General features: G+C 35.2%; 1 protein-coding gene across 20 annotated transcripts in view; it reads left to right on the top strand.

The window, feature by feature from the left end:
- Positions 1 to 23,721, top strand: part of MYCBP2 (MYC binding protein 2) — a 300,050-nt gene that overhangs the window by 240,715 nt on the left and 35,614 nt on the right. For 13 of the 20 annotated variants that reach the window (XR_009451352.1, XM_059684877.1, XM_059684883.1 and 10 more), the window contains 12 exons: positions 3,095 to 3,196; positions 6,307 to 7,950; positions 8,794 to 8,963; positions 9,700 to 9,941; positions 11,870 to 12,037; positions 13,306 to 13,463; positions 14,961 to 15,160; positions 16,008 to 16,157; positions 19,626 to 19,786; positions 21,174 to 21,330; positions 21,455 to 21,679; positions 23,643 to 23,708. Coding sequence is in view for 19 of the 20 variants with exons in the window: in XM_059684877.1 (XP_059540860.1) it covers positions 3,095 to 3,196; positions 6,307 to 7,950; positions 8,794 to 8,963; positions 9,700 to 9,941; positions 11,870 to 12,037; positions 13,306 to 13,463; positions 14,961 to 15,160; positions 16,008 to 16,157; positions 19,626 to 19,786; positions 21,174 to 21,330; positions 21,455 to 21,679; positions 23,643 to 23,708 (3,443 nt within the window). In the remaining variant the exon portion in view is untranslated. The remainder of the gene's footprint in view (positions 1 to 3,094; positions 3,197 to 6,306; positions 7,951 to 8,793; positions 8,964 to 9,699; positions 9,942 to 11,869; positions 12,038 to 13,305; positions 13,464 to 14,960; positions 15,161 to 16,007; positions 16,158 to 19,625; positions 19,787 to 21,173; positions 21,331 to 21,454; positions 21,680 to 23,642; positions 23,709 to 23,721) is intronic. The other 7 variants (XM_059684889.1, XM_059684892.1, XM_059684884.1 and 4 more) reach the window with 1 other exon arrangement.

The raw sequence follows: 23,721 nt of genomic DNA, 5'->3' as shown, positions 1-23,721 counted from the left end.
TCCACTTTCTCCCAATACATTTATAGGATTCTGGACATACATATATATTATGCAGTGATATTGCTTACTATCAGTTTACTTTCTTTTTTTAAAATTGAGAAACATGAATCTTTTAGAAAGTTAACTATATCAAAGTATATTTAAATGAGCAAACTTTATTAAAAATTATATGCATAGCACAAGTGTTATCTGTAGTCACAGCTTAATTTATTAGGCATTTAACAATAACCTTTTGCCCTAGTCGGTTTGGCTCAGTGGGTTGAGTGTTGGCCTGCAGACCAAAGGGTCCCGGGTTCAATTCTGGTCAAGGGCACTTACCTCGGTTTCAGGCTTCTCCCTGGCCCGGGCCTGGTTGGGGCTCATGCAAGAGGCAACCAATGGATGTGTTTCTCTCACATCGATGTTTCTCTCTGTCTTCCCTCTCTCTTCCACTCTCTCTAAAAATCAATAGAAAAATATCCTCATGTGAGGATTAAAAAAATAAAGTTTTTCTTCTTACTCACTCTGAATAATGCCTAGGAATCCAATCTCTCCAGGCTTTTTAAATTGAAAAAGACTTAAAGTCTATTTTGTCTTCAAAACCTTTTCCAGGAGTTTGTTCTTAAACCTCTGCCATCTTATCCTACAATTATCCTCATAGTTTTTCACATTTATGTTTATGGTGGCTCCTAATTAAGATAGTATTCTGATTTCCTGCTTCTGTGTCCTTCTGACAAACTCAGTTTTCACAGACTTTAGCGGCCAAGCCACGAGACTGTATCCTTACATTGGCATTTGGAATTCCCATTGAGTTAACTCTTCCAGTCAAAAGCTAACATCCTTCTAACTGATATTTTCAATGATAGTTAGAGACTATGTATTACATGATATTTAAATACCATAAGAATTTCTTTTGCAATGCCTGGTATCTTTTGAGTTTTATAGTCTTCAAACAGAAGGATGCTCAAAATTATTAAAACTTGAAAATTTTTTACCTGGCCGTTGTGGCTCAGTGGTTGAACATCAATCTATGAACCAGAAGGTCACAGTTCGATTCCCAATTGGGGCACATGCCTGGGTTGCAGGCTTGGTCCCCATTGAGAGGCATGCAGGAGGCAGCCGATCAGTGATTTTCTATTATCATTAATGTTTCTATCTCTCTATCCCTCTACCTTCCTCTCTCTGAAATCAATGGAGACATATATCTAAGAAAAAAACAAAAACACTAACATTTTTAAACTTTGTTTAAAATGATTTGGTGGCATGTAGTACATCTCTACCCACTCCTGCCATTCCCTTTTGAACCCACTGCAAGTTATTCTTGTAGTTGTCCTTACCCACAGAAATTGCTAGAGTCAGTCTTTGGCTTTTTTTGCTTTTTTTTTTTTATTATTATTATTTTTTCCTAAATTCACTTGTCAATTCTAAGATCTCATTTTACTTGACTTATCAACAGTGTTAGACAAAATTGACTTTCTTCCTTGAATTTCCTTCTTTGCCTGCTGAATATTTCCTATCTCACCAACTGTTCATTTCCAGTGTCTTTTCTACATCCTGCTGTATTCTGGATCCTAGGAATGTCCCAGAGCTTTGGTCTCTTCTAGACCTCACACCCTAAGTGGTCTTATCCAGGCATGTAATAGTTTCCAACATCTACATGCTTATGACTCCCAAGTTTATCACCACTTGATCAAGTGTGTATGTATTTGTTCATTTCTTCCTTCACCTTAAGATCAGCTCCATAAAAGCTGGGACTTTATTTCTAGTCATCATTTTATCTTCAATGGCTAGAACAATGTCTGATATATAATACGTACTCAGTATCTTACGTGGAATAACTTTTTGGTTTATGAGTAGTTCACCTTTATAATCTTGGCCGTAATAATGAATCAGTCAACTATTTTCTGTTTTGAGCAAAATATATGTTGTATCCAGTTTTTTTTAATTTCAATAATATTAAAAATAGTTGTCTCATTACCTGAATATATTTCAGCTCAATTACTTATATTTATTTTAGTTGCTAAAATTTAAATTTTAAATAAATGGATTTTTTTAAAAGATTTAGATAGAGATATTTTTGGCATACTGCTTTTAAAAGACTATACTTTTAAGATTCTATTGTTTTTAAAAGATAAATTAACTTTACTTCATTTTTGGCATGGTAAATCATGGCTGTTTAACATATTTCATTGACTTGTAATTTCTTTTGCTGTGTTTGTGTTGTGAAATGTATAAAAAAAATGTGTGGTACCTCAATAATAAGATCTATTAAAAAAAACACTAAGTATTTGGATTGGTACTAACATTTTTCACTGAAGATAAACTAAGAAAAATAATTAATCATAAATGCTAACTTGAGTCCATTCTGAGATACATATTGGAATCATCATAGTCACATGTCCCTACAGAAATCAAGGGGACAATAGATTCAGTTATAATTATATAATACGTCATCTGTATACTGTATTTTATGTTCACCACTCCAATTCAGATTTTCTTCCATCACTATTATCTCCCTTTGTTATCATCTACAACCCCTACCCTCAACCCCCTTACCTCTGGTAATCTCCATGATGTTGTCTGTGCCTATGAGTTGGGTTGTTTTTATTTTCCTTAATTCCTTTACCTTTTCACCCAGCCCACAACCCCCCTCTCCTCTGACATTTGTTCTCTATTTATGAGACTATTCTGTTTTTGTTAGTTTATTTTGTTCATTAGATTTACATATGAATGACATCATATGATTCTTGTCTTTCTCTGACTGGCTTATTTCACTTAACATAGTACTCTCCAGGTCCATAAAGAAAAGCGAGTTTAAGTAGTACTAATCTAAAAAGAAATGCTCAGATTTGTTTTATCAGAGCTATAAGCCTTACTTAACTTTTAAATTACCACATTTAAAGCTATCATTATTAATCTAAATTAACTAATTTGACCTATGTTTTCTGTTTGAATTTTAGAAAATTATAAACTTGTTGAAAAATCTAGCTGAATAAACTTTATTAATAGTTAAGTCATGCATACCATTTGAAATGCTTTGTTGCTGCTTGTGTTCTCTGCTAACTTTTTTTCCATTGAATCTGTGCTGCTTCTTTGCCACTGTTTTTCACTGTAGAATCTCCATCTCGCAACCTTGCTTCTCGTGAGCGCATTTACAAAAATTATGGTGTAGCTGGGCCTGCCTCTGCTCTTTCATCTCTGTCTCACAAACTGAAGGGTGGGTATGCGTGCATTCGCGGATGGGCCATTCTTAATGAACATAGGCGGTTTCAATGAAGACGTTTTAGTTCACTTCAGTCATGTTCATCCCATTCCATTTTTTAAGATTAAAGTTTATTATTTTATTTAAATTTTGATATTTGGGATTAATTTGTGATATATCTGCTCAATACTATAGTAGCGATTATCCTGACTGATATGCATGTTGACAATATCTGTAGGCTAAATATTACTCTTATTTAATTTCAAACCTGTATGAGGTCTTAAAAAATAACATAGTATATAGAAAGAAGTGCCTGATTTGAGGAATTGTAAAATCATTATTTTCAGAAAAAAGTGGAATATACAGGGTGGGGCAAAAATAGGTTTCTAGTTGTGAGTACATGAAACAGAGAGTTTATTCTTGTATTATTATTAATTATTATATTATTTTCCATACAAACGGCTGTAAATCTACTTTTGTCCCACCTGCATATGTCATGAGGCACATTGTGACCTATAAGAATATAATATCTTTTGTAACAAGTTAGTCTTTAAGTCATTTTTCTGTTATATAATGCAGGATTTACTTTCCTACTGCAGTCTTTTATTTGAAACACAGATAATTAGGTTAATTTTTTTTTTTAGCTTAACTTAGTTATCAGTTACCTGTCCTGTCTGATATGAGTCTTCCTTATAGTATTTCATTAGTCACTTCATTTTAAAAATTTAAACTTAGTAATGCTTAAACTATATTGACAATTGATAAAATTTCAGACAATTTAAAAATGTTTTAGTTTTCTAAAATATTATAGCTGCCTACTTACATATTTTTGTGTGACAGTAATATTTAAACTTTTAAAATCCTGTATTTTAGGCAAATTTTATTAAAAAGTGTTGTAGCAATGGCTAATATACTGTATACATTTTAAAGGTAATATTTAGATTTCTTTTTTTTCTTAGAAATGGATAAAACAGTTTTACATGTCTTTATATAGTTGACAGTGATACTTTATAATACTGTAGTATATTAAATAGTATTATAGAAGCTGATCTTTATCGGACCTGATCTCTATAATATATACTGTTATGTAACCTGATAACTACTACATATTATGCATGTAATGTTACAGTGTAAGATACTGTTATAGTATGGATCATATAATTTGAGGATTTACAATTTTGGCATAAAAAATTATGCAGGTTGTTATTGAATGAATATGTAAGCTTAAACATGATTACTAATTTTATTTGAATGTACTAAACTACTATTCTGTCCTGTATTTTTTTCCAGAATTCTTTTGAGGTTAGAAAATATTTTGCCTATTATCATTTAAATTTACATATGACAAATATAATCATGAAATTAGTTTAATGATGAATTAGTTAAGTGATGAATGTGAAAGTATTATGTGACCTAAAGATTTTTAGCAAAATATTTGTTTATGTTTATTGATCTTTCAAGCAGCCATAACATGACAAATTTTAGTAATACTTACTACCTGCCTCAAAATTTTTGAAACCCAAATGAAGATAAACATCTGTTACCATATAGTTTTACCACACATAACAAATGATATATTCTTTTCAAATATATATCGTTCAGCTTCTGAAATAAATGTGATTATGAAGGCATTGTCCACTATCAGATTACAAAAAAACAGTACTCCAAATATTACACACTCAAAATTAGTGGCAAGGATTCAGTATATATGTTTGCAAAATTTTCTCTTTGGTTCTATTACTAGATCAGAAAAATAGGCAGCAATTTCTTAAACTACTTTTATACAATTTGAAAGCACTTATCAAGTTTGTAACATCTATTTATCTGTTTTGTGACAGCATAAATATCTGGATTATTTTTGTGTGTGTTGTGGTTTGTTTCACCACTTTTCCTCTGAATTTAGCCCAGTCTCTTATATTGGTTTTATAACACATATATGATCAATGAAATTGATGACAGAATAATAAAGAATTACAAGAAACTGAAGAGCAGTATATTTAATAGTTATTTTTATTCATCCAGAGAATGAGTAATTATTTTAAACACTGGCATGCAATTAAAATATGTTCCAAATATGCTGTTTGCCATACTTAGTTATTTCAGAATTACTTAACTTGCAAGCATCCGACTCTTACACAACAACAGTTACTGTCGCCTCTGCCCTGTGGCCTTGGGAGCCGTAATTGTAAGAAGTGGATTTTTGGAGAATATGAAGATTTGGGACTAGCAGAAGAAACATTAAGAAAACAAGAATTCATTTACTCATTCAACAAATATTCTTTGAGCACTTATTATTCCAGGGACTCATTCCTGACATTACATCTGTGAAGAGTAATAGATAAAAATAACAGTTCTTGCAGACCTTCCATCAGAAGGTCAGATTCTGTAGCAACATTGCCTTGACCTGTAGATAGCTAGAGTGTGATTACACACACATATGTGCACCTTCATGCACGGACACACACACACACACACACACACACACACAGGCACACACACACACACAAGCAAGCCAAAACCTTTGGGCATTCATATGTTAATTATAAACTGTTGTAATTCAAGCATTAAAGTTTAGTGACTCCTTAGCAGTTCTATTTTAACCTAATTGTATCTGTTTGTGGACTTGAAAATGATAAATGTGTTTATAAATTCAGTTTCCTAATTTAACAAGACTTGCACCATTAACATCCCTAATAACGATGGGAGATATCATTGTACTGGAAATTTAGCTCAACTACTTCATATTTAAAAAACACATATGTTTTCCCAGTAATTTATTCCCAAAAAAACGTAGTTAGGTTTTTTTTCTTTCTAGCCTCTCACTGAATTTAAATTCTCACTAATTCTTCTAAGGCTGAGGTTCAGATATGGTGGATAATTCATATTGGTGCATAGCTACTGTTTGTTCAGTCTGTTTTGCATCCATGAAAATTGTTTTTGGTGGAAATGGTTGTATAATTATGTAATAGAAATTTTATGAAAAATATTTTCCTTTATTTTTCAAGTCTTTTTGTCTGTGACAAGCAATATAAATGTTTTAGCTATGTTTTTTTTAAAATCAGTGACTACATTATCAGTAAGTTGTAATTTTATTAACAAGTTTTACTATGAAATGGACCACACAGGTGACAGAGGAACTATCTCAACATCTTCTAGACCAGTCACTACATCAGGAAAATCCGAACTGTCCTCCAAGCACAGCAGATCAGTTAAACCTGATGGACGTATGAGCCGGACTACTGCTGATCCAAAGAAACCAAGGGGCACTGAAGGTTTATCAGCTAGTGAATCCCTCATGTTGAAATCTGATGCTGCGAAGTTGAGGTCAGATTCTCACAGTAGGTCATTGTCCCCCAACCATAACACCTTGCAGACGCTGAAATCTGATGGGAGGGTGTCTTCTAGTTTCAGAGCTGAATCCCCGGGACCAGGTTCTCGGTCATCATCTCCTAAACCAAAGACTCTCCCAACCAATCGGTCTAGCCCATCTGGTGCTAGTTCTCCCCGCTCCTCCTCACCACATGATAAAAATCTACCTCAAAAAAGTACCACTCCTGTTAAGACAAAACTTGATCCTCCTCGGGAACGTTCCAAATCAGACTCTTACACACTTGATCCAGATACCCTCCGCAAGAAGAAAATGCCCCTCACAGAACCATTAAGGGGACGATCAACATCACCAAAACCAAAACAAGTACCAAAGGATTCAAAAGATTCCCCCGGATCCGAAAATAGAGCTCCTTCTCCCCATGTGGTACAAGAAAACCTTCACAGTGAGGTGGTTGAAGTCTGCACTTCAAGTACTTTAAAAACGAACAGTCTAACAGATAGTACCTGTGATGAAAGCAGTGAATTTAAGAGTGGGGAAGAAGGTTCAAATAAAGTTCATTTCAGCATAGGAAAAGCCCCACTGAAAGAGGAACAGGACATGAGAGCATCCCCCAAAATAAGTCGAAAATGTGCTAATAGACACACCAGGCCCAAAAAGGAAAAATCCAGCTTTCTCTTCAAAGGAGATGGAGCCAAACCTTTAGAGCCAGCCAAACAAGCCATGTCTCCCTCTGTGGCCGAGTGTGCCAGAGCAGTCTTTGCCTCTTTCCTGTGGCACGAAGGCATAGTGCACGATGCAATGGCTTGTTCTTCTTTCTTAAAATTTAATCCTGAACTTTCCAAAGAACATGCCCCTATAAGAAGTAGTTTAAACAGCCAACAACCTACAGAAGAAAAGGAAACCAAGTTAAAAAATAGACACTCACTGGAAATATCATCTGCTCTGAATATGTTTAATATTGCACCTCATGGACCAGATATATCTAAAATGGGTAGTATCAACAAAAATAAGGTGTTGTCTATGCTTAAGGAGCCACCTCTGCATGAAAAATGTGAGGATGGGAAAACTGAAGCCACTTTTGAAATGTCCATGCACCACCCAGTGAAGTCTAAATCTCCTCTTCCCTTAACTTTACAACATTTAGTGGCTTTCTGGGAAGACATCTCTTTGGCTACTATCAAAGCAGCTTCCCAGAATATGATTTTTCCAAGTCCTGGTTCTTGTGCAGTCCTTAAAAAGAAAGAGTGTGAAAAAGAGAATAAGAAGGCCAAAAAAGAAAAAAAGAAAAAAGAAAAGGCAGAAGTTCGGCCCAGGGGTAATTTATTTGGTGAGATGGCCCAGCTGGCAGTGGGAGGACCAGAGAAAGATACCATCTGTGAGCTGTGTGGAGAGTCACATCCATACCCAGTGACGTACCATATGAGACAGGCTCACCCAGGTAAATGATATTATTAAACATATATAAGCACTTTTTATAAAAATACTAAATAGGTATTTTTAACTTGAAATGTTCTATAAATTATGTTAAAATACAGAGAAACTGGCTCAGAATTTATAGTATCTTATAACGAGTTTTTTTGTGAAAAATAGGTAAGGCAATTTAGTACTATTTTATTTTAATATATTACATTTTGAAACATTGTTTATTTTTTAAATGTTTTGTGTTACCCAAATCTTGCTGTTAAGGTATGTCACACAGTAGAAATCATGACATGTCCATACACAGAGGAAAGTTCCCAATATGAGGTTTACTTTGGTTTCAGGTTTTCCTGTTCAAAATTGCAAACTAAACTATGTTATACTGATTTAGGGGAGTGATATCAACTGTTTTATCAGAAGACTGTATTTTAGTTAAATGTAATGATTTTTATAACAATTGATTAGTATTCCAAAATTTACCCATTACAAGTTTGGTTAAAAGGTTTCTCTTTCTATATATTATACCTGAAACCTTTTATAAAATATGTGATTCCTTAAAATATATCATTTTTACAGAACATTTTATTCCTCTTTTGTTTAATTTTATTGGCATACTTATGTAAATCTAAATGTACCCAGATTGCACATTGTATATTTCTTTCCACCTGCCTGTATGGACTATTTTAGCTATCATTTAATTGATTACTTTTTGGTAATCAGTTTTTCTGACATTGTTAATAGCCATAAAAAAAGTGAGATACTTGCTTCACTATATTGCTTACTTGAGAAGGTAAATATGTCATTAATGTATAAATGGCAAGGATCAGACTACTAAGGTCACTTGCTTTGTTCTTGTTTCAAGGTTGTGGCCGTTATGCTGGTGGACAAGGTTACAATAGCATTGGGCATTTTTGTGGAGGATGGGCTGGTAACTGTGGTGATGGTGGCATAGGAGGAAGCACTTGGTATCTGGTATGTGATCGCTGCAGAGAAAAATACCTCCGGGAAAAACAGGCTGCTGCAAGGGAGAAGGTATTTTTATTCTGTCCTGGTTATACTGTTAATAATAAAGATAAACCTTATAAAAATATTTTTATGATCATATTACATCAGATAACTCCACATAAATTCAATTAAAGACCAGATTTATAACTGGACTAATATACAAATTTAACATTTGTGCTAGGCCAGCTATTTTTATTACAAAAATAAATTATATCTATGATAACACGACAACTAGCCTGTGGCACATATGCCTTATTAACAGATGTTTATTATGTAATTCTACACATATACATAGCTTTTCTCTTCACCTTCCCCTCTCTCTCAACTTTCCCTCTTTTCCTTTTTCCTTTTCTATTTGTACTCTTTATCTCCTCTTTTTCTTAATCCCTAATTGTGTTGTGGAACTCATGGAAACTCAAGATCATTCACAATAGTGCTACACCTGACTAAAAATTTTTGCTGAATATGTACATACAGAGAGAGATTATTGATTCTTTTTTTTTAAATAATTCCATTTAGATATTACTAGTTAGCTTTTTAATTTTCCCAAGGACATAAGAGATGTATAGTTTATCTTCAACATAAAATAATTTCAATCAGTTCAGGACAAGCATGAAGTGAATGTTGTTTTGGTAGTCACTGTTATTATTTTTAAATGATTCTACAAGTGTTTAATTTGTATTACAGACTCAAAATACTTAGGTTATGAAATAAGATTTTGAATATAAGTAGGAAAAGACCACTACACATTTTCTGTTGCCAGGTCAAACAATCTAGGAGGAAGCCAATGCAAGTCAAGACTCCTCGTGCCTTGCCCACTATGGAAGCTCACCAGGTGATTAAAGCAAATGCACTCTTCCTGCTGTCTCTGAGCAGTGCAGCCGAGCCGAGCATTCTGTGTTATCCTGCAAAGCCATTCCAGTCTCAGCTTCCCAGCGTGAAAGAGGGTATTTCTGAGGATCTTCCTGTTAAAATGCCTTGTCTTTACCTGCAGACATTAGCTAGGTAATATAACTGGGTTTTTTATTTAATCGCTTGTGATTAACAGCTGTTGTTGATTAACTAATGTCATGTTCTGAATATCCATGCTATATTAACACATTGTGTAGAATAAAGAGACCTCCCGGAATTCATATTCTGAGTTGCCTTGACCAGCATTTGACTGGTTAGGGACACACCTGAAAGTACTAGGTGTGTTTTTTTTAAAAAAAAAAACTTGTAAATACTATGTCAATTTGTATTATTATTCATATAAAAACATGTCTTAGAAAGTAAGACTTTAGCTATCTTGTATTCTTTGGTAGGCTGACTTCATTCTGCTAAAAGGGGTCAATGCTAAAGTAGAAAAAACTATTTCCTAAAAAATTCTTTAATTTTTTAAAAGTTATTCATTCTGTTATTTAAATAAATACCAGCTGGGTACCAGCTTTGTACTAGACCTTGAAGATGCCAAGATGAGTATAATAAAATTCTGGCCTCCATGTGCTCATACTCGCTGGACATTTAAGACATGTAAATAAAATATTAAAAATATTATATAGTCAGTACTATATTAGAAGTATGTACAAGATGCTCTTAGAGCATACAATATGGAGAGGTACTGAATCTTCCCCAGGAGATTAGGACCAGAGAATCTGACCCTTTACAAGAGTCTTAAAGGATAAATAGGAATTAAATCAAATAGGTAATGGGAGGAAAGTGTTCCTGACAGAGTAAACCGTGTGTGAAAACACAAATGATGAAATAGCATTACACATTTAAGGATTCACAGGCTTATTAAAACTGGCTACTGGGAGAAATATAGAAATGCCACTGGAAGTGGTTACCCAAGACCCAGTAATGTGGGGCCCTATCGCCCACGCTAAGGTTAGATTTTACCCCACAGAGGAAACAGTGGAAGAATCTTAAGTAGGGAAATACATGAACTGGTTTGCAGTTAGATCACTCAGCTGCTAATGTGGGAACTGGATGAAAGGGCATTACTGAAGATGGAGGGGAGCCTATAAATAATATGCCATATTGGATTTGGGTGGTACAGTCTGTACTTTCACACTCTTAAACACTGACACTCTAAAACAGCCTTTCATATACCAAGTTCAGATTTTTTTCATTGGGTGACGAAGATTTTAGAAATTCCCTGCCGGCATAACTTGCCAGCCAACAATTTCATTTTGGCAATGTTGTCCTCTTTGTGTAACAGAGTTATGTCAGGGTATAAGACTAAATATATTTGAGACCAAGATGGAATCATCAGATATCCCAATAGCAAAAAATCTTTAGCTTCATTCAGACCACTTAGTAGACTTAAATTAACAACTCTGTTCCAGTTTGAAAAGGAAAGAATTGTAAAACATGTAAAAATGCTAGCATACCATAATTATGGATTTTATAATTTTAGCTCTCTGGGGAATGGACATTCCCTCAACCCATGGAACATTTTACATATCTAATCTTCCTCAAATTTGACTCATATATGTTCCTACCAAAAAGGTGACTGTGCAAGAAACATGGGCCTAAACCAAGGCAGTGATGATAGAGAATGAGAAGAAAGTATGGTTGTGAGAGGAAACCTAGCACTCAGAGGCCTGAGTGATGGGTCATGGTTGAGGACTAAGCCTACTACAGCACTGAGATACTTTAACTTAGGCCCCTGGATAATTGGTGGGATGATTCACCAAAATACCAGAAGAGATAAAAGCTCTCAAAAGGAAAGAAAATGAATTCAATTTAGGTTTTGAAATGTTTGTGGTACCTGGAATATCTGTGTGTAAAACTGTCCGACTTTTATATCCTTCTATTTACATCTGTGGTTAGTTTAGTACTTCACTCATATAGATTTAAATGTGCTGCTTTTGCTTTTACGAAGGAGATTGAAAATGGAAACTGTCTGTATTGCCTTCATACTTAAAGTTACTGGGTTTGATTTAATGTAGGCATCATCATGAAAATTTTGTGGGCTATCAAGATGACAACCTATTTCAGGATGAAATGAGATATCTCCGTTCAACATCTGTGCCTGCCCCGTACATATCAGTAACTCCTGATGCAAGTCCTAATGTATTTGAAGAGCCAGAGAGCAATATGAAGTCTATGCCACCAAGGTATTTGGGTTCTCTCCTCTCTGTTGAATAGCCAGTGTTTGGTTTGGAAGAATGACAGCTGAAAAAGAATGGTCTAGAAGTTTTTTAGTACATCCTTCCATCTCAAAAAGGACATTGAGTCAGCTCTGCTATTAGAGCAGTAAGAAAAAGCCTTACATACATGAAGTAAGGTACAGGGTCTTTGATAGCAGAAGCAGACTAGTTGAAAAAAACCACTAATGAAGTAATAGTAAAACTTCCCGTTATATGATGTCATTTAGTGCTGTAGTAAACCAGACTAGAGAAAGGGCACTTTGAGGCAGTACTTAGGGAAAGTTACATGAGAGAGGAAGCACTGAAAATAAATCTTGAATTTCTTGAAATATTGCTTACAATTTTCTCCTACCCACTCACCCCCAATTAGGTATAGTAGTATCAGAATAAAGAGCTTTTTGGAAACTGAATAGAAGTATATAAATGTAATACAGAGCGAACTGGGTACCACTAAGACTTTTAAAAAAGAGGAATGACATGGTAAACATGCAAGGATAATCTGACAGGTCAATTGAGAAGCTGATACATTTAGTCAAAGATTTCAGTTAGCTATGTGGAATTGAATAATGTTGACAATGATTATGAAACAAGGTAGATAAATGAAGTATTTTGTAGGAAAAATTAAATTAACACATCCCTATACCCTGGTCATTCAGGAATCAAGCAGCCCAAACCAACATCTAGGCACATTAACCCCAGTCAGTTATGTACAACATTTATTGTCCATTCAAACAAGAACGTACACGCACTTAGAGAGGTGGTAAGTTAAGAAAATGGCCAGGGGAGGGGGTTAGCCACTAACTAGAAAATATATAAGATTTACTGAGGGACATAAGATTCAAACATGGCTTGAATGATGGAAAAGAAATAACTCCAGAACTCAAGGTGAACATTAATGTCACATTTTGGAATGAGGTGACAGAAAAAAAGAACACATGAAAAGAACAGTTTGTAAATTTGTCTTAGAGGAAAAGGAAGGGAAGCTACTTCTCTTTTTAATAAAACGCCACATAAAGGAAATTATATAACCATCTTAATAACTTTACAAGTGTTTTTTAATGGTGGTATAGTTAATAGAAAAAAATGTTAGTTTACTTTAACCTGAATGAAAATCACTAAGTTCTCATATAGACTGTTCTAACTATAATATAACTGCAATGCTAAAAACTAGTTTTTTACCTCTCATTACACTACTTAACGAGAGAATATTAAGTTGGCTTTGAATTTATCTGCAGTTTGGAAACTAGTCCCATAACTGATACTGATCTTGCAAAGCGAACTGTCTTCCAAAGATCATACTCAGTTGTTGCTTCTGAATATGATAAACAACACTCCATTTTGCCTGCACGAGTTAAAGCCATTCCTAGAAGAAGAGTTAACAGTGGAGACACTGGTAAGTATAAAGATAAAAAGGGAAGATTGAATAACCCAAATAGTTTTATTTCCAGATATTTTTTTTTTAATATATTTTTACTGACTTGAGAGAGAAAGGGAGAGATGGAAACATCAATGATGAGAGAGACTCATTGACTGGCTGCCTCCTGCATGCCCCCTACTGGTGATCGAGTCCACAACTCTGGCATGTGCCCTGACTGGGAATCTAACATTGACCTCCTGGTTCATAGGTCGATGCTCACCCATTGAGCTACACTGGCAGGGCACAGATATTTTTTAATATTCAATATTTGAAGGGAAAGAAATGGATTAATTTTAAATTGTGGTAGACATTCCTTCTATGTAACATGGCTCTAAATGTGCCTCTCTAAATTTTGTTTTGTACTGGTTTTTTTTTAATCCTCACTGAGGATAATTTTCCATTGATTTTTAGAGAGAGTGAAAGAGAGAGGTAAAGAGAGAGAAATATCAATGTGAGAGAAACACATCAATTGGTTGCCTCCTGCAGGGCCCTGACCAGGGCCCCGGACAGAGAGGGGCCTGCAACCAAGGTACGTGCCCTTGACTGGAATCAAACCTGGGACACTTTGGTCTGCAGGCTGATGCTCTATCCACTGAGCCAAACCAGCTAGGGCATAAATTTTGCATCTCAGTTTAAAGAGACACCCAAAGATCATCCAGTGATTACTCAAGAATAAATTGACATTTAAAATCTTACTTGTTAGGCATCTAAGCCAAATGTTGCTACCATTATCCCTTCAACTAAGCTTCAGTGAACCAGCAGTTCCAGGGACTTATACTTTCACAGTTATCTTCTCCCTCCCAATAGAAGCTTAAACTCTTTACAGCTAACAGATAATAAAATTTGTGGTTTTGAAGCTCTTAATCAGTAAAAAAGTTTGGTAATCTGGAGGATTTGGTATCAAGACACAAATTGGGGATGGTTGACTCTGTCCGAAGAGTAAAGAAAGAAAACCAAGAGAAAAGATAATATGGTTATTAGGTAGGTCACTAGTAAAATGAAGATATGGCTTAATATTTATAGGTAGATGACTTTTTATCTTATTGAAGATCTTCAAGAAAAATATTGAGCATCCCCCAATGATTTCTGTGTTCATTTAACAAATATTTTTGAGCTTTTATTGAGGCATATTCATTACAAAGCATTTAGAAAATGTTGGGGATGAAATACAGATTTCATTTAAGGAGAAAAATCACTTAGTGTTTAGTGTTTTCGAAGCATGAACTTTAGATTCAACCCGGGATTCAAAATTTGCCCCCTACAACTTAATAGCTGTATGACTTTAAGAAAGTAAGATATTTAATCTTTTTAAGCCTCAAGAAATATTTAAGTCATTGTGATTTATGTGAAGTGAAAAAAAAAATCCCAAAGCTCTAAAGTGAATAAGTTAGATACTATTATTTTTAAATATAATCTTAAGTATATTAACCTGATGTATTGCCTATGAAAATTAATACCTTTTTTTCTTAATAGAAGTTGGTTCTTCTCTCTTGAGACATCCATCTCCTGAGCTTTCCCGGCTAATCTCAGCCCACAGCTCTCTTTCCAAAGGAGAACGAAATTTCCAATGGCCAGTTTTAGCTTTTGTTATACAGCATCATGATCTAGAAGGTCTTGAAATAGCAATGAAACAGGCCCTAAGGAAATCTGCTTGTCGAGTTTTTGCTATGGAGGTATGAATACATCAGCGTGGTTATTGATTCATTGATCATACAAATCATGTGATGATTCTATTTAATGATGTCACCTTTTTACCAAACAGAAATTGCAATAAGTTAAGAGACATTAGCCAATTGAAAATATCAAATGTTCCCATCAAAATTAAACTCTTAAGTTTATGAATAGAAATGATTTTAGAGTTCCATATGTAAGCATTCGAAAGAAATTTATTTCTACATTGCTTTATTATTTGAATCCTTGTATTATCTTTGAAAAAGTTTTTGTTATCACAGTGTTATTTCAGTTAGAATGATCATGCAAAGAGGATAAATAATGCTTTTGAGTTATAAACCTAACAATTATAATTTATCTGAGTCTCTGTTCTCTGGAAATCATAGGATTGCTGAATATCATAGACTTACATATAGTAAATTTTTTTCTTTATTACACATATAATAACCTACTACTTTATTGATGGGAACAAATAAATATATTTAATTAAATGGTAGCTTGTGTTGAGCCTGAGAAACGGTCTATGTTGATCCTAAATGCAAGCTGGGGGAAAAATGTGTTTGAGTTAATTAAGACAAATTTTTAAAATAAAATGTGGTTTAAAAAACTGTTTTGGTATTGCATTTTATAAGTATTATTTTTCCTATTATTATTAGTTTTTTAAATTAGGACCAAAATTTGTGACTATTTCAAGTTCAGTGTATTTCAGTGAAACAAAGGTCAGGCTTCCTAGTCTTCCCTGAAACACTTAATCTGGAGGTACTTTGTTTCCAATTAAGAAAAGTCCTGAATTTTTTTACTTATATATTTTCTTTTCATCCTGAACTCATTTAACCATTGTTTATTCAGGCTTTCAACTGGCTTCTATGCAATGTCATCCAAACAACTTCTCTCCATGATATTCTATGGCATTTTGTGGCATCACTGACTCCTGCTCCAGTAGAACCAGAGGAAGAAGAGGATGAGGAAAATAAAACAAACAAAGAAAACGCAGAACAAGTAAGACAGATTTTTGTTTTTTTAATTGTCAGTATTTTTATAGGACAGTAGAAATACCTTCATATAGTATACTAATTTGCATGAGGTCATGCACAGATTATATAACCTGAAGAAAAGAATACAATTTCAATGCTATGAGCAACATATTAAATATACTTAGTGTTCTCTCTGGCAAAAATGCTGTCAGTCAATTCTGATTTCTCACTAAGCATCATTATCATTAATCAACTGGAAGAAACTGTTACAGTACAATATTAAATAAACAGGGCAACATTATTACATAGATCAGTCTACTTTACAATTCTGTAAGACATCAGCATTGATTCTGTGTAGGGACATGAAATTCCAATGTTTGTTTGTCTTGAAGGGACTTGGATTTTATTGGAGACAGCCTGCATAATGGGCAAATATTGAACTAGGACACTGGAAGCCTGGGACCAGCCTGGTTTTTACCTCTGGGCTTCATTTCCATATCTGGAATAAAATTAGAGGACTAAATCTTTCATTTAAATATCAAAACTGTCACAATAGATAGAGAATAAAAAAAAAACGCTAGTAACACAACCCAAACAGTGATCCAGGAAGATTAAAAGTAAGAAAAAAGATAACAGCAGAAAAAATAGACTTTGAGAAAAATTATTAAGAGGGATAAAGAGGCTGTCTACAAAATTATAAAAGATTAATTTTGAGCATGTATGTGCCTAATAAAGCCTTTAAGAAATAAGTAAAAATTGACAGAACTATAAGGAAAAATAGAAAAAATCCACAGTTACAATGTGAGATTGTTACATACCTGTAACAGCATTCTATCCCCACATAACTAACCACCACAAAACTCACTGAGTTAAAACAACCACTTTATTGGCTCACCAGTCTTTGGCTCAGCAATCTGGGTGAGGCTCAAAGAGAAGAATAGCTCATTTCTTCTGCTGATAGATTTGTGATTACACCAGAATAGATACTTTTATGTGGTTTACATTCCTACAAATAATACAGACATGATTAATCTTTTTTTTTCATTCTTTATTGTTTAAAGTATTATATATGTCTCCTTTTTCACCCATTGACCTCTCCCCAGCCACCCCAACCTCCCAGCACATTCCCTTACCCCTCCTAGTGTCTGTGTCCATTGGTTATGCTTATATGCATGGATACAAGTCCTTTGATTGATCTCTTACCCCTCCCCCCATACCCTCTCTGTATCTATTTTTGTTCATCAGTTTATGTTGTTCATTATATTCCACAGATGAGTGAGATCATGTGATATTTATCTTTCTCTGACTGGCTTATATAGCTTAGCATAATGCTCTCTAGGTCCATCCATGCTGTTGAGAGTGATAGGAGTTCTTTTTTTTTTTTTTAAGGGGAGAATGATGATTTTTATTTTTTTTATTGTAATATATTTTATTGATTTTTTACAAAGAAGAAGGGAGAGGGATAGAGAGTTAGAAACATCAATGAGAGAGAAACATCGATCAGCTGCCTTCTGCACACTCCCTACTAGGGATGTGCCCACAACCAAGGTACATGCCCGTGACTGGAATCAAACCTGGGACCCTTGAGTCCGCAGGGTGACGCTCTATCCACTGAGCCAAACTGGTTAGGGTGTTTTTTTGTTGTTTCTTTTTTCAAAGCAGCGCAGTATTCCATTGTGTAGATGTGCCACTTTTTAATCTACTCATCTGCTGATGGGCACTTAGGCTGTTTCCAAATATTAGCTATTGTAAATTGTGCTGCTATGAATGTAAGCGTTTCTGATTGGTGTTTATGATTTCTTGGGATATATTCCTAGAAGTGGGATTGCTCCCACTCAAATGGGAGTTCCATTTTTAATTTTTTGAGGAAACTCCATACTGTTTTCCACAGTGGCTTCACCAGTCTGCATTCCCACCAGCAGTGCAAGAGGGTTGCTTTTTCTCCACGTCCTCTCCAGCACTTGTCATTTCTCAATTTGTTGGTGATAGCCATTCTGACAGGTGTGAGATGGTACCTCATTTTTGTTTGATTGGCATCTCTCAGATGATTAGTGACTTTGAGTATGTTTTCATAAGTCTCTTGGCCTTCTGTATGTCCACTTTCGAAAAGTGTCTATTTAAGTTCTTTGCCCATTTTTTTATTGGATTGTTTATCTTCTTTTTTGTTAAGATGTATGAGTTCCCTATAAATTTTGGAGATTAGGACCTTATTGGATATAACATTGGCAAATATGTTCTCCCATACAGTGGGATTTCTTGTTGTTTTGTGATGGTTTCTTTTGCTGTGCAGAAGCTTTTATTTTGATATAGTCCCATTTGTTTATTTTCTATTTAGTTTCCATTGCCCTAGGACAGTGATGGCGAACCTATGACACGCGTGTCAGAGGTGACATGCGAACTCATTTTTTTGGTTGATTTTTCTTTGTTAAATGGCATTTAAATATATAAAAAAAATATCAAAAATATAAGTCTTTGTTTTACTATGGTTGCAAATATCAAAAAATTTCTCTATGTGACACGGCACCAGAGTTATGTTAGGGTTTTTCAAAATGCTGACACGCCGAGCTCAAAAGGTTCACCGTCACTGCCTTAGGAGCTGTGTCTGTAAAGATATTGCTCCAACCAATGTCTGCTGTTTTGCTTCCTATGACTTCTTCTAAGATTTTTATGGTTTCTCATCTTACATTTGAGTCCTTTATCCAATTTGCGTTTATTTCTATCTATGGTGTAAGTTGGTGGCCTAGTTTCATTTTTTTGCATGTTGGTGGCCTAGTTTCATTTTTTTGCATGTTTCTGTCCAATTTTCCCAACACCATTTATGGAAGAGACTGTCTTGACTCCATTGTATGCTCTTGCCTCCTTTGTCAAATACTAATAGAGCATAATGGTTTGGGTCGATTTCTGGGTTCTGTTCCATTGGTCTATATGTCTGTTCTTGTGCCAGTACCAGGCAGTTTTGAGAACAGTGGATTTGTAGTATAGCTTGATATCTGGTATTGTGATCCCTCCAACTTTGTTCTTCTTTCTCAAGATTGCTGCTGCTATTTGGGGTCTTTTTTTATTCCACATGAATTTTTGCAGAGTTTGTTCTAGGTCTGTGAAATATGCCATTGGTATTTTAATGGAGATTGCATTAAATCTATAGATTGCTTTGGGTAGTATGGACATTTTAATGATGTTGCTTCTACCAATCCATGAACACGGTATATTCTTCCATTTGTTTATGTCTTCCTCTATCTCTTTTTTCAATGTCCTGTAGTTTTCCATGTACAGGTCTTTTACCTCCTTAGTCAAGTTTATTCCTAGGTATCTTAATTTTTTAAGTGCAATCTTAATGTATGTTTTGGGTATGGTTTGGGTTTTTTTTTTACATTTCTGTTACAGGAGTATCTTGAAAGTAACACAATACTTTTAAGTATACATAAGATTCTTTTGTGGGGGAAATTCCTTTCAATACAACAACTAATCAACTTGCTTTCAATTTCTGTCTTAGGACAAAGATACAAGAGTATGTGAACATCCACTCTCAGATATAGTGATTGCAGGTGAAGCCGCTCATCCTTTACCACATACATTTCATCGCTTACTTCAAACAATCTCCGATCTTATGATGTCTCTCCCCAGTGGAAGTTCATTACAGCAAATGGCCCTAAGGTAATTTTATATCTAAATACTCTAGGTACATTGGAGAGGATATTTTATGGGCTATTCAAAGTTCAAAATGCTTGGAAGGCCCTTTAAATAGTAAGATATGAAGAATCCCTATATATATGTGAATGGTGCCTCCCTCATTCCTATCGTAACTAGAATTGTTCCTCTTCTTAGCTTACACCTGTTTGCTCCTCTATATAATATGGATCTTCTTCACTTTTCCCTCTTTCCTAACCAAAATTACTTTTCTGAGTGCTGCCTAAGAGTAGAATCTTAAATGTCACAAAATGAGAGGGAGAATGAAATCTGAAAAACATAAATCAAAATAGGATTTTGAATTGAAAATAATCTTAAGAAAAATGAAGTTATATATAACTAATCTTAAAACTTCCTTGAGGAGCATCACCTCCTTTTAAGTCCAAACCTGCTGAGTTTTTAACATTTACATTGTGAACCTTGTTATTAGATCCACATATACTGGAGACTAACATAAATAAATCCTCTATTGATTTTTATAAAAGATAGGTCATTGCAGTGATTTGGGCTACCCATACCCCTAATGGGTAAGACCAACAGAGGGGGGATTTTGTTTCCTCTTCACAAAATTTTTGAAGTGCAAATAGTATGGAATTGTAAGACTAATAAATTTGAGAGTCTGTCATAGTTTGTCTACAAAACTGATTTATTACATTTTTTGCTTCTATAGCTTTCACCTTCCTGTATACAATCCTCCTATATAATAAAAGGGTAATATGCAAATTGATCTTAACAGCAGAACAACCGGAAACAACAGTTGCTATGGTGTGCACTGACCACCAGGGAGCAGACGCTCAACACAGGAGCTGCCCCCTGGTGGTCAGTGTGCTTCCACAGGGGAGTGCAGCTCAGCCAGAAGCTGGCTCATGGCTGGCCAGTGCAGCAGCAGTGGCAGGAACCTCTCCCGCCTCTGTGGCAGCACTAAGGTTGTCCGACTAATGGCTTAGGCCTGCTTCCCCCAGGCTGTCAGAGGGATGTCTGGCTGCCTGCTTAGGCCTGGTCCCCTGGGGAGTAGGCTTAAGCCATCAGTTGGACATCCCCCTAGAGGACCCGGATTGCAAAAGGGCACAGGCCAGGCTGAGGGAACCCCCCTCTGCCCCCACCAAGTGCACGAATTTTCATGGACCGGGCCTCTAGTTTATCTATATTTAAAATGAGTGAACTTGCCTTAGAACTTATCTCATTTTTTCTTAGAAATTAATTTTACTTTATAAAAGCACCAATACTAATGATTTGTTTCCTGATGTTTGTAAATTTCCATTTTTACCTAGATCATTACTATTTCTTTAGATGTTAGAATTTCTTAGAAATTCCTGAAAAAGAATTATTTAATATATTGCTTATGTCTTTTTAGATGCTGGAGTCTGAAATTCAAGCAATCTGATCACCAGTTCCTCCATCAGAGCAACGTATTTCATCACATTAACAACATTTTGTCAAAATCAGATGATGGAGATAGCGAAGAGAGTTTTAGCATCAGTATACAATCTGGCTTTGAAGCTATGAGTCAGGTCAGTCATTTAACAATTATCCTGTTTCTATACAACAGCATATTATTTCTTATCTCACGTCTGTTTTGTTATCATGGGAGATTTCCATTTGAGTATTATAATTACTTATCATTGTTTCCGGTAGGAATTATGCATAGTAATGTGCTTAAAGGACTTAACCAGCATTGTTGACATAAAAACTTCAAGCCGGCCTGCCATGATTGGCAGTTTGACAGATGGTTCCACAGAAACCTTTTGGGAATCAGGAGATGAGGATAAAAACAAAACTAAGAACATCACCATCAACTGTGTAAAAGGAATCAACGCTCGCTATGTTTCTGTTCACGTGGACAATTCCCGAGATCTTGGGGTAAGAAAGGAATTTAATTTGTGGCACATTGGTTCTTCTCAGACAGTTAGTAATCATGTACTCTCATTTCTGAGTTTAGCAAAAAGATGGAACTTTACAACCACACAGCATTTTGTATTTACCAAAGAAACCGTAAGCCTAACAACAGATTAATAGCACTGGGGGTACTGTGGAATACCATTTCAAGGAAGAGGTCTTATTACAAATATAGCATGGCTACATCTGAGCAAAATAAATGTCTCCTCTATATTTTTCTACCTCTATGCCCTTGTTTTAGCTAGTCCCTTGGCCTGAAGTCATCCCCTTAAACTCTCTCTCATATCCTCCACATCTCTAGACCCAGCAGAGAAAGCCTCTCCCAGCACCTCCTCTATAAAAATTACTTTTTACCTTCTCTGAGTTATTTGTGTATTACTCTGATGGCACTTAATACATTTTGACCTATTGGTATACTGTCACAGTTTTCTATTCCTAAGCCGCACCCCCAGCTGTCATGGAGGGAGTGAGGGGACTTTCTGTACTAACCCAAGTAATCATGATTTATACTTTACCTAGCCCTGCCTGTTCATATGTTTCAAATGGGTGAAGCACACTTTTAAAAATTACTAAACAAAGGGGGAAGAGTCCTATTTGAGTGTTAAGAACCACTGCCAAATCCCCATACTTCTAACCCCATTCCTAAGGAAGATTATTTCTGGGAATTATTTTCCCCAAAAACTAGATGTGGCTTGTTAGCAGATACAGTGTTAATGAATTTCCTTGGATCATTACCAAGCTGCTCCCATCCATTTGCATATTTCCTTTTCCAGGGAGAGCCAGAGTAGGGGGTTGGGTCTTGGAGAACCTGGATGGAATATGCCAACCCCGGGAGTCCAGTATGCAAGTCAGAGCACTCCTTGCCATTCTTCGCCACTCCGAAGCCTGTCCGTCAGTGCAGATTCAGTTCTTCACTGGAGCTGGCTAAGCAAAAGGGGCATAGCTAATATATCATGAACTTACCTTACTAGAAGGTCAAGTGTAATAAATCAATACATTTTCCTGATTAGAACTCATTGCTCATTACAAACTTATCTTTGATTCATGGTCCATTTTAAGCCAGGAAATATTCTCCCTCAGAACAGTGATTCTAATCAATTTGAAATGTCCACCTTTTAAAGGAGATCATCTTAACTTTTCATTTTTAAAAGTTTCAGTAGGTAAGCTGACATCTGCTTTTCTTTTAAGAAATTTCCTCTAAGTTACGCATCCTTGAGGCTCACTTACTTCTGTGTCCCCCAGCCTGCCCACCAGAGTACCTTATAGACCAGCATTTGTTGATTTGAATTCCATCAGCCTATAGCACTTAAAGTGTACAGTTCCCCAAGGAAGTAATATTAATCTGTTTCTTGATGTACTTTACATAAAATTTATTTAGCCTTAAGGTCTGTGGCTCCAATGCCAGCATGACTCTTTTCACTAAGGAGTATTGAACTTCTACTGTTTGACATTTATTTTGTGTGTTAATGTTCCTTCTCTGGTTTAGCAAGGGTCTCCAGAGGATAGAACCCATCATTCTCATATATCCTTCTCCAAGTTCATAAAGGCACATTGTGACAGTCACAAGTATTAGTTAAGCCTTCCTTCTTTTTACTTAAAGAGAGAGAGGGACATGAGTGACAAGCAGAATTATTGAAAGACTTTACGATAAAGAATTTAAATATTTAGATTTTGAGTAAAAAGGGGGAATGGCAAGCAACTCTCTTAGAGCTCATGGAGAAAGGTTGAAATGTGAGGTTTAAGGTAGAGTTGGTGAGAATAAGAAATGACTGGAGTTGAGAAATTATGATTGGTTGGATAAATGGAGTGAGGTTAGTTGGGAAGGACCATTAAAAACAGACAGAAAAGTTGATGTAGCCTGTAAGAAATCATTGAAAATTCTGGAAAAGGAATATGGCATAATAACTATTTGAATTGTCTATTTCAGAATAAAGTTACTTCAATGACCTTCTTAACTGGCAAAGCAGTAGAAGATTTGTGCAGAATAAAGCAGGTAATTAAAATTT

Source organism: Myotis daubentonii, chromosome 2, assembly GCF_963259705.1.
Source record: "Myotis daubentonii chromosome 2, mMyoDau2.1, whole genome shotgun sequence".
Classification (NCBI taxonomy): Eukaryota; Metazoa; Chordata; class Mammalia; order Chiroptera; family Vespertilionidae; genus Myotis; species Myotis daubentonii.
Note: the sequence above shows the minus strand (reverse complement) of the source record. Positions and strands in the feature narration are given on the sequence as shown.